General features: G+C 41.4%; 1 protein-coding gene across 1 annotated transcript; it reads right to left on the bottom strand.

Annotated features, from left to right (window-relative positions):
* Positions 1 to 1,179: 1,179 nt before the first annotated feature.
* On the bottom strand, positions 1,180 to 12,309 carry NAA11 (N-alpha-acetyltransferase 11, NatA catalytic subunit). Its single transcript, XM_043905840.1, has 2 exons — positions 11,466 to 12,309; positions 1,180 to 4,151 (listed from the first exon to the last, which is right to left on the bottom strand). Exon 1 carries the CDS (start codon positions 12,165 to 12,167, stop codon positions 11,478 to 11,480), a length of 690 nt encoding a protein of 229 aa, XP_043761775.1. The 5' UTR covers positions 12,168 to 12,309; the 3' UTR covers positions 1,180 to 4,151; positions 11,466 to 11,477.
* Between the last annotated feature and the right edge of the window lie 1,102 nt (positions 12,310 to 13,411).

Raw genomic sequence — 13,411 nt, 5'->3', positions numbered from 1 at the left:
TGGTGTCTGACTTGTAACTGGACATTGCAGTATTTTAGCTTCTTGTTCTGGAAAGAAATTAAGGAAATTTCAGTGAGAGTATTTGTGAGTATTCTGACTCTGCACGTCTGTGCTATATGCCACTACTGCCAAACTACAGGTATTGTTGGCTTGGAGACAAAAAACCAGGATAAAACTAGGAAAAGGGAGGGGACACTGATGTGGGAGGACTGGGCAAAGGATGGGCATGCAAGTAATAGCAAAGAGAACAACAAAATGCTTCTTTGAACAAGTTAACTTAAATTTGGAGAGTGTCACCATGGGAAAATTGCTCAAATTACCTTCATGATGAATTCAATGTCTTACTAGTCAGTGATTTTCAGATGGCAGCATACAAAACAATCACCTGGAGGCTTGTTAAAAATACACGATCTGTTTTGTAAATCTGAGCTGGAGTCAAAGAAACTGCATTTTTAACATAGCACCTGGGTGAATTTGATGAACTGTACTTTGAGAAAACCTGGGCTAGAAACTCTTATTCCTGGATGAGAAATTTTCTCTTGAAGTTGTTTCCCACACCACTTCAACCCACATAAAGATCTCATACTCTCTTTTTTTTTTAATGTGTTCATGTTCAAATTCTATGTCAAATATCAGCATGGGAAACCTTAGTGTCTGGGGTAACCTGTGGACCAATAAACACAATAAATTGAGTGACAGTTCAAAAATCTCGTCTACCCATTCACTTGTTTGGAAGTCAAAGATGAGGAAATATTAACATATCAAAGAAAGTGAAAGTTGCTCAGTCTCTTTGCAACCCTTTGCGACCCCATGAACTATACAGTCCATGGAATTCACCAGGTCAGAATACTGGAGTGGGTAGCTGTTCCCTTCTACAGGGAATCTTCCCAATCCAGGGATCAAACCTATGTCTCCCACGTTGCAGGCAGATTCTTTAGCAGCTAGCCACCAGGGAAGCCCAAGTGTACTGGAGTGGGTAGCCTATCCCTTCTCCAGCAGATCTTCCTGAACCCGGAATTGAACAGGGGTCTCTCACATTGCAGGCAGATTCTTTACCTGCTGAGCCTACCTTCTAATGTAAGAGAAGATGTCAATTATTATCACTATAGCTCATATACTGTATATATAAAATTTGCTTTACACATTTTGATGAAACAGGTTGGAATTTTTATTGAAATTGTTAGGTCATCAACCTCATATGACAAAATTCCTAAGACAAACAAGATTTGCATGTGTATTTAAGAATGATATTCTAAATTATTGGGGGTCTAATACAAACCAACCTACAGGCCAGTCACAGTTATTCTGGACTAGTTCCATGGCTCGATATAACTGTTAAGACACCTACAAGTCAAGGTGTGATACCTAGATCAGCAACATCAGCATTGCCCATTGTCCAGGAGCTAGTTAGAAATTCAGACACTCAGCATCCCCGCGCCCCTCCCCCCCATACTGAAAAAAAACCTTCATTTTAACATGGTCCCCAAATGACCCATCTGCCTGTAAAAGCTTCAGCAAACTTTCTTTCAACTATTTCAGAGTCCTTATCCTTTCCTAGTTTACCCAGCTTTGAACTAACTTCCGGCACCCCTCTCTGCCCCTCCCACATATCTACTTCCCCATTGTTGTTTCAGTCACTTTCGGTTCCTTAGTCTTTTTTTTTTTTTTTCGGTTCCTTAGTCTTATCTCCAAAGGGAAAACACACAGATTCCAACTAGGTAACTCAGACTTCAGACTTCATTCACAAGTTTCTATTAGCCAGAGAAAACCCTGCATCTTGAGGATTAGTGTTTCTGAACAATATGCTCACACACCTGAGCCCACCAGGTAGTTTCTTTAAAGCAGCAAGTACAGGAGTGGGTGTGGGTCATTTCCTATAGCTAGTCCGAGGGTGTTCACCACTGACTCTCCTACATCATTGTTTCAAAGTCCTGCTTTGGCCTCTCTTGGTTTGTATTGAGTTGGCCAAAAAACCTTGGGTTTTTCCACAACATCTTATGGAAAAACCCAAATGAAGCTTTTGGCCAACCCAACACTTAAGTAAAAAGCAGTCAGCCCATTAAGTAATAATAATAATAAGCCCCATGTAAAAAGAACAATGCTATTACATAAAACAATATCACAGGCTCCCACATTTTCTGTTGCAGAAAGCTATTGCTCCTGCTAAATCACAGTGATTACCCTGGAACCACCTGGGGACATGCTAATTTATGCCCAAAGCAATATTATTATTGTTTATTTTACTTTCATTATCTAAGTAGGCACAGTGGAAACCAGGCAGGTTGCTGTAATTCTGTCTTCTGGTACGAGACTGGGAAAAAGGATCGAACAGTAACGTGAAAAAGCTGCCAATAGTTCTAGTAAATAACACTGCAAGGGTCAGGCATCATTTCTTATCTTCCAATTACTCCAGTTCCTATCATCAAGTTAGTAGAGACAGTCATGTGCCGGGTGCCGGAGAGAAATCATTCAGGTAAGCTGAGGCTACTCCTTCTGTTTCTCCATCTGCTAAGCTGTTAACACGAAGACATATTGACAAGGGCTCAAGGAAAACATGGAATATTTCACCAGTAAGATTATGCTGCCCTAGAGACAGATGTTAGAAAGCTGTAATATTTAAAAATAAAGGGATAAATACATGCTTGAGAGGAAGGAATAAAATAGTTTTTAGAGTTGGGAGAGAAAATTAAAAAGAAGAACAGTAAAGATGGAAAGATGGATGAGAGGTTTGTGTTGGCAAATCCTTATGTAGGAAAAAACTTTTATGTCTGCCTCAGGCAATCATTTCCTATTAGGCAGGCATTCTTCGAGTGCATTCTTAGAGTAGATTTGTAAGAGGAGCTTAGGAGGGCTGATTATGACTACAGAGAACAGATTTCTGTCTTGTCATTGGATGGTTAATGTCAGGGCTTTAACTTTAAACCATATGCACTAGTTTTCATAAAAATTTAAACATGAGAAAAATTACACACTATGGGAATTCACATTCAGTGAATAGAAAAACATTAAGTAATGATAACTGGATTTTATCTGGTGACCTCTGCTGCACTTCGTCAAAAGTGGTCAAAATGTTTTGCCTTTACTTATTTTTACTGGGGAAAACAGTAAACAGGATTTTAATAGTGGGTTATATAAATATTTACAAAAGACATATAGTTGTCACATGTTAAGTCAACACATTTTAAAACTCGATTCTCCCTTTTTTTGCTATTGTTTTCACATTTTTATAAATAAAATGCCAAAAGGAGCAAGAGGAAAGTGAAACGAATTTTGGCTTTGAATTCAAATAATGTGAGTTCAGGTCCTAGATATTTACTTTGCCTCCTTGAGCTTCAGGTTCGCCATCTATAAAGTGGGGATAATAATACTTACCTCCCAGTTGCTGAGAGGATTAAATATATTGGTAATAAAGGCCCTAGCACTGTGCCTGAACATTATAGGTTCTCAATAAACGGCAAGTTATGTCACTAACCAAAAAAAAAAAAACAAACAACTGACACAAACAAGCAGATTAGATATTCCAATTTAATTACTGGTTGTCCTTTTCTTAAAATCTCCAAGTTCTGATTGCGTAATAGAAGCCCTTATCACTTCCTCCCACGGGGAAGGAGGAGAACACCTCTTCAAGAAAGGAGAGGATGTGAGAGAGGACAGGTTCCTGGAGAAAGGAAGAGGAAACAGAACACTTCTACCAGAAGAGGGGAGAAAGGAAGAGGAAGGGGGCGTGAGGTCTGACTTGATGGTCCTGACTACCCCCTCAAGAATGAAAACCCAGAGAAACAATGGCAAAAGCTAAAAGCCCGGGAGCTTTGGGAGTTTTCCCTGTTTCCTGTTGTGTATTTTAGGAAGGGACAACCTTACAAGACAACCACACCCAACAAAGGACTACTACAAACACAATAAAATGGCAGGCACGGTGTGAGCAGGCCAGGGACGGTTCGGTGATGGCAGGCCTCAAACTTCCTTGGCGTTTGCACAGCAGGCTCCTGTGTCCGCGTATTCCATCATGATCCTGGTGGGGTATGTGGAAGGTTGAGAGTGAGAAGCCATTGGGGTTGGCCTGAGATGACCCCTGAGCAGATGCTACAGAGTTCACGGGATAAGTCAGGACTCGGAGAGCAGATGTGGTTGAGACACGAGGACCTGCAATGCTGTTGAGAAGTGAAAAGAGAGCAAGTGAGCAAAGGAAGGCTATAGACTCTGACCACTCTGAGAGAATAAAATCTGGGTTTAGCCAGTAACAGATTTTGGCAGCAGATCAACAAGGCACTGATAGCCAGTTTAGACCCGCTACATCTCCATGGGAGCCAGTGAGAAGTCAGATGGCAGCACAAAGAGCCACATGTAAATCTGAGGCTCTCTCCCCTCTCTGTGGTGAAGACACATGAACTTTTCTTGACATCTAAGTGAGGAGAAGGGGACGACTGAGGTTGAGATGGTTGGATGGCATCACCGACTCAATGGACATGAGTTTGGGTAAACTCTGGGAGTTGGTGATGGACAGGGAGGCCTGACGTGCTACAGTCCATGGGGTTGCAAAGAGTCAGACATGACTGAGCAACTGAACCGAATCAAAAAGCCACTTCTGCCAGGAGAAAGGGGAGTGGAGAGAACAATGAAAGGCTGAGATCTACCCCAAAGATCTTATTTTAAACTTAAAGAAATTATGACACTTTTGCTTGTCATCTTCAAATTCTACCCCATCCTACTCCACTCAAAAAGAAATTTATCTCAAAAAAAAAAAAAAAAAAAGAGAGAGAAAGGAAATTTATCTCAATTCAAATGAAATGAAAAGTCTTTTTAGCTCTTGATAAGCTAGATGCAATGCGTCCAATTCTAGAAGTCATATTTTCTTTCTGTGAGACCTGGAGATGAAACCAAAATACCCGTTATGTCTCTTTATTCGTAACTTAAAAGCATTCTAATTACACTAGGTAATAGGAAGTAGTACCTTAAGTATACTTTCTCTCCTTTCCATTTTCAAATTCTATATTGGTAATTTGGGAGGGTCCTTCCTTCCTTCTTTCAATGACTATATACTGAGAACTTACAATGAAGGAATAATGTGCCAGGAGTTAAGGAAATGAAGATAAATGAAACATGGTGGTGGTTGTTCAGTTGTTAAATCATTTCTGACTCTTTGCAGTCCCATGGACTGCAGCATGCCAGGCTTCTCTGTCCTTCACTATCTCCTGGAATTTGCTTAAACTCAAGTCCACTGAGTCAGTGATGCCATCCAACCATCTCATCCCCTTCCCCTTCTGCCTTCAATCTTTCCAAGCATAAGGGTCTTTCCCAAAGAGTTGGTTCTTTGTATCAGGTGGCCAAAGTATTGGATATTCAGCATCAGTCCTTCCAACGAATATTCAGGGTTGATTTCCTTTAGGATTGATTGGCTTGATCTCCATGCAGTCCAAGGGACTCTCAAGAGCCTTTTCCAGCACCACAATTTGAAAGCATCAATTCCATGGCACTCAGCCTTCTTTATAGTCCAATTCTCACATCTGTACATGACTACTGGAAAAACGATAGCTTTGACTATATGGACCTTTGTCAGCAAAGTGATACTTCTACTTCTTAATACGCTGCCTAAGTTTGTCATAGCTTTTCTTCCAAGGAGCAAGTGTCTTTTAATTTCATAGCTGCAGTCACTGTCTGCAGTAACTTTGGAGACCAAGAAACTGGGACATAGGCCCTATACTTAATAAGGTAGAAAGGTTTGTGTGATATGTGAATGGAATATGTAAGTTGGAGTATTGCTTCCCATTACTGAGTAGCTGCAAATGAAACAACAGAACCTTAAAATTGTAAAGATGCACTGTTTTCCCACCTATCAGATGTACCCAGAAGTAGTAAGATAAAGGCTATTAGGCACAGGCCAGTTAAAAAGCATTTTTGTACAAAATCATAATTTCAGAAAAGCCAAAATCATAATTACAGAGAAGTCAGTTTCCAGAATAACAACAGTGAATCAAGCAGGACAGGCAGAGGCATATAATACAAAATGTTATTTTTGAAAACAAGTGTATTTGCTGTCATGGAAGATGTGGGAGAATAGGCCAGAAAGTCTATCGTCATTACCTTTTTCAATTTGTTTCAAATATTGTTAAAAGAGGCATGCAAAAGAAGTTATATAAAAACCAATTCTATAGTTCTTTTAGTTTTCTCGGTAAATACTGCTTGATACAATTAAGACATTAAGATAAAATATGAATATTACTAGTCCTTAACTTATTAGCTTATCAAGTTCAAATTCTTACACTACTAGGATTCCTTAAAGACAGGCAATGGCAGCCTGAGAAATATGTTAATTGTTGACATGACTTCCCGAGAGAAAAACAGAGTTTTATGACTTGGAACTTAAAAAAAAAACCCTATGATAGTCTGAGGATTTCAGTCTGAAGAAACAGCACTGCAGAATGTTTCAGGAAGGCTCTTTGAACCACAGCCATTCACAGAATAACTGTTATTATTGTCTCTTCCTTACCTCTTCTACCACAGAGCTCCTTAGCATGAAGAGAGTATAACATTTAGGAAAAGCCTCTGCTTTTATCACTTACCTCTAACAAAGTTCGTATTTCAGTCGTCCTAAATATATACATGGCACACTGGCGGAAAAGTGACATTGTTACAGATTATAAATAATTCAACAAACGATATCTATCTGATTAGTATTTCAAAACAATATTTTATCTCTTCCCACCCCCCCTCCCCTCTTTATCTTCATACAGTGCAGCAGCATTTGAAATCTATGGTTTCTGGCATATCTGGGGTAAGGTTATACTAGGAATTTACCAGACCTGTCAGTCTCTAACTTTCTTCCATATTTCATTATATCATTCCAGTTATAATTAGTTGTCTGGTAAAATTAAGAACAGTCTATTTCAGTGAATGCTCATGTGAACATTTAACAACTTTTTGTTAGGATGACAGCTTAGCGACAGAAAGAATAAACCAGAAAGGGAGAGTCACTCAAGTAACCTTGGTTAACTCAGTATTGCCAGCTCAATGGAAAATTCTAAGATTCTGCATTTTTTCCCTTTTTGTTATTAATCATCCACATATTTCTTGTCAGGAGCATCAATTTGATGGCATTCCTGCCTTAACTAGCATGTTTTGAACTGACCTGTCTTCATTGCTATGGCTCCTTAGAAACTCTGCTGTTGACGAGCATTGATTCAGCTGAATGCTTTGACATTCAGCTTGTCAGTGAAAGCTATTTTAATCATTAAGATGCATCTCCCTTCCAAGGCTGCAAACTGTTGCTGCTCATACACAACATTCTATCACTTGATTACTGTGGAGAAGAAAAAGAGGCTGGATGGTTACTATCACTGCAGTTTAAAAGCGAAAATTTACAGAATAAGTAACTGTGTGTGAGGCACTGTGCTAAGCAATTTTCAGGCATTGTCCACTTAATCTTCACCCTGGTGGAGTCCCATCATCTGAGTTTGCATCCCTGTTTTCCACTTACTGTCTGAATGACAGGCATTTCTCATCTGTAAAATGGAGCAATGCATTTTGCATGTACGTGTGTGTGCTAAGTCACTTCAGTCATGTCTGACTCTGTGTGACTCTATGGATTTAAGCCCGCCAGGCCTTGCTGTCTGTGGGATGGATTCTCCAGGCAAGAATACTGGAGTGGGTTGCCATTTCCTCCTCCAGGGGATCTGCCCAACCCAGGGATCGAACCTGCGTCTCTTATGTCTCCTGCATTCACAGGCAGGTTCTTTACAACTAGCACTACCTGGGTACGTACTTTAGAGGGATTTTAGGAAGATTAAGAGAGACAGTTCACAAATAGTCCCTAGAACAGTACCTCTGACACAGTGCTCTCAGTGACTTTTATTACCATTTTGTAGAGGAAGACATCCAGTCTCCTTCGCCAGCTGCCCTATTCACCATCACTTCTAAGGAAATGGCAACCCACTCCAGTACTCTTGCCTGGAGAATCCCATGGAGGGAGGAGCCTGGTAGGCTACAGTCCATGGGGTCGCAAAGAGTCGGACACGACTGACACTTTCACTTTCTAAATCTTCTAACTTTGTCTCTGTTGCCCAGACCCAAGAGAAGATAAGGGAAACTGAAAAGTTATTTCTTTCAGGACTTTCTTCTGTAGGTATTTTAACTCCAGTTCCACAGGGGGAATGCCACAATTGTGGCTAGATAATACTTCTGTTATATTAACCTTTTAATTTTTGTCTCTATTCTTTCTTTTCTCATAGAAGTCTTTTCCCATTCAGGCAGCTCAGTGTATGTCCTAATAAACCCCTGCTGAATGGGACACAGATGAGGGATGGTAACTGCAGCTTTAGACAATTCGGGGAATTTCCATGTAGAGGGGTCAATTCTTCCAGGCTTTAACAAGAGGCATAAAGGCAGCAAGGCCGGCAGGGTCCCAGATTCCCATGCTGACGTTTCTGCAGAAGACATGTGTGTCGTGTGATTAAGCAGACAGCTCAGATAGCCTGGCAGAATTTTCTGTGCAACGTTTTGGCGAGGGAGGGGGCAACAGAGAGATCCCAGGCTTCTAGCCAGGCATGGAAGCAGAACTTCTCAAAGTCCAGAGCACCACTGGGGTGGTTCCCACTGCTGCAGAAACTATGCTGTGTGGTTACCAGAACTCATTCCTTTTCCTCCCAGGCATACAACTAAACTACATTATCTAATCTTCCCTGCAGATAGTTAGGAAAATGAGACTGACTTTTAACACCTAGATAAACCTCTATGTGTATTATCTTCCCTTATCTGCAAGTTGAATGTATATGAACAAGTGGACGACATGATTCTAGAAAATGGCACTATATCAGGGACCTTTAGCCTGGGATCCATTAACTGAATTTGGGAGAACCATGAACTTGGATTTGGAACAACAACAAAAAATTCTGGATTTTCACTAGCCTCCAACTAAAATTTAGCATTTCCTTCAAGTATGAATATAGGCACTAAGGCATAGTAGTGTGTTACAATCCTTGCAACTTTATCACCAATACAAATCACAGGTTTTCATATTACATTACAGCTGTTGGAGGTATCTCCAAATAGCATTTACACTCAATTTTCTTGTAAGTACATAAATAACATAAGACCCTGATGTTGGGGAAGATGGAAGGCAAAAGGAGAAGGGGACAGCAGGGGATGAGATTGTTAGATTGCATCACTGACTCAATGGACATGAATTTGAGCAAACTCTGGGAGACAGTGAAGGACAGGGAAGCCTGGCATGCTGTAGTCCATGGGGTGGTAAGGAGTCAGACACGACTTAGTGACTGAACAACAAAATAAGTTTATTTTAAAATAATTTGATAACAGTATTAATAAAAATTGGTTTCCTTTGTAATCGCACAGATTTTCAAGGCTTTAAAAGGCAGTTTTCTGAGGTGTCCTTGAGTGAGTGAAGTCACTCAGCTGTGTCCGACTCTTTGTGATCCCATGGGCTGTAGACTACCAGGCTTCTCCATCCATGGGATTCTCCAGGCAAGAACACTGGAGTGGGTTGCCATTTCCTTCTCCAGGGGATCTTCCCAACTCAGGGATCGAACCCAGGTCTCCTGCATTGCAGGCAGATGCTTTACCCTCTGAGCCACCAGGGAAGCCCTCTACTGAGCCTCTCCTAAAATTCTTACTCCTCCCCACCCCCACAAGTATGGTGTCCTTAGGCTTCACCAGATTCCTAAACAGGGTTACGGAGCAGATAAGAGTCCTGAATGACTTCATGGAGAAGGGCCCTTCTTTTCCTCTCCCCTCCACATCCCTACCATAATGCTGACTCATACTGGACCATGATGTGAGAAAATGTGTGTTACTATTTTTAGTTATTGAGATTTGGAGATTAACTTTTAGAACAACTAGCCTATGCACATTAATACCCTTGCTACCAAAATGGCCCAAACATGGCAGAGAACACCTGAGACCTGAAGAGGCCTCTGACTGGAAAGGACCCAGAGGGGCTCGTAAGGACCAAAGGTTAGATGGAGCCAACGAAGATGTCACAGTAGATTCCAACATGGAAGGATACTTATGCTAAGTACAGGGAACACCTCTTTCATCTTAGAAATAAAGGCCAATTACAGTAATATAAAGAAACATTTCAGTTATTCCTGAATTTGGACACTGAGATTTCTAACTGCCACACAATAATTTTCTTACAATTATTTATTATTTTCTCTTCCCCTGCTAAAGTGACAGTTATTTTTGTTTCTCAGATCAGATATTAAGCAATCTCCAATTATCTTTGCTTACTTAAAATCTTACTCAGGTAGAGTATAACAGTTGAAGAGAAGCGGATAACCACAAAGATAAGATGCTATATAATGTAAACATCAGCCTGTGCTAATCACTGGTGTATACCAAGCTCCAAGTCTCATGCCAAGCATACACAAATTTTTATGAATGAGTAAATGAGTCAAATGGCATTTAATTATATGCAGTGTGTCACTCATAACACGACTTTGTTCTGTGAAAGTTTCTGTCTTTTTCATATGTAAGGGTAAGGTGACTAGAAGTTAAAGCTTCTAAATTGACCCTTGAAATTGTTAAGGCGTTACAACTTCTTTAAGGGAAATTAAATAGTCTTTTAAAACTACTTTTCAGTGACTGGTTAGTGGGTAGTAGGAAGAACAATAATTGCTTTTATTCTTTGACTTTTCATGTTGATTTTCACACATTATAGAATGAAAAATAGCATAATGAACCCCCCAAGTACCTGTTACCTAACTTCAACAATTATTACATGTTGTCCTTCTTATTTTTTCTATTTCCCCCTCCCTGACCTCTTTTTTTTTTTTTTTTTTTTTTGCTGGAGTATTTTGAAGTAAATCCAAGGCCTATTATTTCAACTCTAATTACTTCAATATATATCCTTAGAAAAGACCCTGTTGCAGGAGGCAGAAGGGGATGACAGAGGATGAGGTGGTTGGATGGCATCACCGACTCGATGGACGTGAGTTTGAGCACACTTGAGTGATGCTACACTTGACCAGTGACTTCAAATGTTGCTAGCTTGATTGATCCATCATTGCAAACTGTCCCAACTTTCACCTAATGGCATCAGTCATTGATGACAACTGCCTGATCTATTGTTTCAAGAGTTTCAAAATGGCAACTTTATAATTCTAGCATTCTTTCTACCTTTATTAGCTGTCATTCTATAAAGAAGAAATTTCTTTCATAAACTATGTGGATATTCTGAAATACAATTCATATCGAAAAGGCAGGATAAATGTTGGGTTTTTTTTTTTTTTTTTCTTTACTGAATTTAATCTACTTTCAGCATGGAATCCTATTAACTTCCTATAATGAGCAATGAGTTTCCCCCAACCCACTCTACACTCCTCCCCAAGGTCAACAGGGTGTTTTCACAGTGAAATCCATTACGGCTAGAATGGGATGGGATCTGGCGACCCAAGTATGGTGCAGGAATTCAGGGGAGATAGGAATTGGGTCAAGGAAGTGAGAACACTTACCTTAAGCAGGCTCTAGGAGGTGGAGTCTGAGTCTTCTGAACTGTCCTGGGCATCGGGGCTTTCCGTGGATTCGCTGGGTTCCTTGCTGTCACTCCCGCTACCATCAGTGGCCGGGTTCTTCTCCTCTTGACAGGCCACTTCGGAACCAGGAAGCGTGCTGCCCTGGGTCTCTTGGTTCTCCCTGGAGCCCAGCACCATATACCCCTTCTTCAGCTGCAACTGCCTCCTCAGCTCATCTGCCATCTGCGACAGATCCCGCTTCATAGCATAAGCATCTTCTCCATCTGCATAGTATCTGGGTTCCACCTCACTAATCTGAAAGTTAAGAGTGTTAGAATAGAGGTGCAAGGCTGCCCGGTTACTCTTCCTGACGTGCAGGGACACGTACTTGGCGCTAAAGTTCTCAATCATGGCCCGGGAGGCCTGGTCCATCAGCTTCTGGGCCAGGCCGAGGCGCCGGTGGGAACGCTTCACAGCCAGTGAGGTTATGTGTCCGTGAGGAACATCATCTGGGTCCTCCTCCATTTTGGCCAGGACGTAGCCCACAATCTTCCCGTCCTCGTCCTCAGCGATGTAAGAGAGCTGGGGCCAAGAAAGGCCATGGTAGAAATAGTATTTCATCTGGTAATTCTCGGGAAGGCAAAGGAGGTTGCAATGTTGCATGTTCATCAGGTCGTCTGGCCGAGCATTGCGGATGTTCATGATGGCGGCAGGCAGCGAGCCGGGTTTGACGGAGGAGACTGTGAGAAAAGCTACCGCCGCCAAGCCCTGTTTGCCTTGGTGGAATTTGAGTCCAAGGGGCGGAAGCTGCCGGGCTGGATAGTGTGGAGACTTGGTGGCGGGAAGGCGGGATAACCAGCAGACGGAAGGGGCGGTGCTAAGGTGTGGCTTCCGGAAGTGCGCACCTAGTCCCAGCCAATGAGGTTTTTCACTTCATTGTGCGTGTGCGCACGCAGGCTTGGGGGTGGAGCAGTGGAGTTCTTGTTGACCTCAATGATTTTAATACAATGTCTTATGTTTGATCTGTTGCTGACGTTATTCTCTTGTTTGTTCCAGCTGTAACTTTTTAATTTGGATATATCTGTATAAATGTTCACAAACTGGATAAACCCCTGTAACTAGAATTTAGAGCAAGAACTAGAATATTTTGCAATTGCAAGCACCCCAGGACACCTAGACACCCACCCCTTTCCAGTTCTCCCTGTTCCATGTCCCAAGTGTAACTATGACCTAGATTACTAACAGTCTTTATATACATGAACTCATAGTGCAAACACTCTTTTCGTGTCTCCCCCCACCCCCACCCCCACGAGCTTCCCTTGTGGCTCAACTGGTAATCCGTCTGCAATGCGGGAGACCTCCGTTCGATCCCTGGATTGGGAAGCTACCCTGGAGAAGGGAAAGGCTACCTGCTCCAGTATTCTGGCCTAGAGAATTCCATGGACTGTATCCATGGACTCTCAAAGAGTCGGACACGACTGAGCGACTTTCACTCACTTTTTTCCCCACTCAATACTTGTTTCAGTTACCTCGTTGTGTATAGTTGGGAATTCCTTATACTATTTCCTGTTTTATCTTCCATTGCTCCAAAATACCACAGTTTATTCCCGTTGGACTCTTGCTGACCATTTGTATTATTTTTAATTTGGGAATGGTATGAATAGTGTAACAAACCGTTTTGAAGCATGTTTTTTGTTGACACGTGCGCATTTACCTAGGATTATAATTACTGGGTCAGAACAGACTGTGATGTTCAACTTTTATATAAATACTGCCAAGCCTTTTCTAATATGTTTGCTGTACATTTTCATCAACATTTGGTATTTCCCCATCTTTTTCATTTTAGCTGTGGCATAGCGGGGTGGAGGGTGGTGGGAGGGTGGTAGAATTATGCTGTGTTTTTATTTTGCATGAAGTTGAGCACCTTTTTTACATGCTTATTAGTC

The sequence above is a fragment of the Cervus elaphus genome, chromosome 6 (assembly GCF_910594005.1).
Source record: "Cervus elaphus chromosome 6, mCerEla1.1, whole genome shotgun sequence".
Classification (NCBI taxonomy): domain Eukaryota; kingdom Metazoa; phylum Chordata; class Mammalia; order Artiodactyla; family Cervidae; genus Cervus; species Cervus elaphus.
The sequence above is the reverse complement of the archived record's forward strand: the minus strand, read 5'-3'. Positions and strand labels throughout refer to the sequence as shown.

Bases quoted from the DNA above. Each gene is read 5' to 3' on its own strand.
- NAA11 (XM_043905840.1), bottom strand. From the start codon at position 12,167: ATGAACATCCGCAATGCTCGGCCAGACGACCTGATGAACATGCAACAT.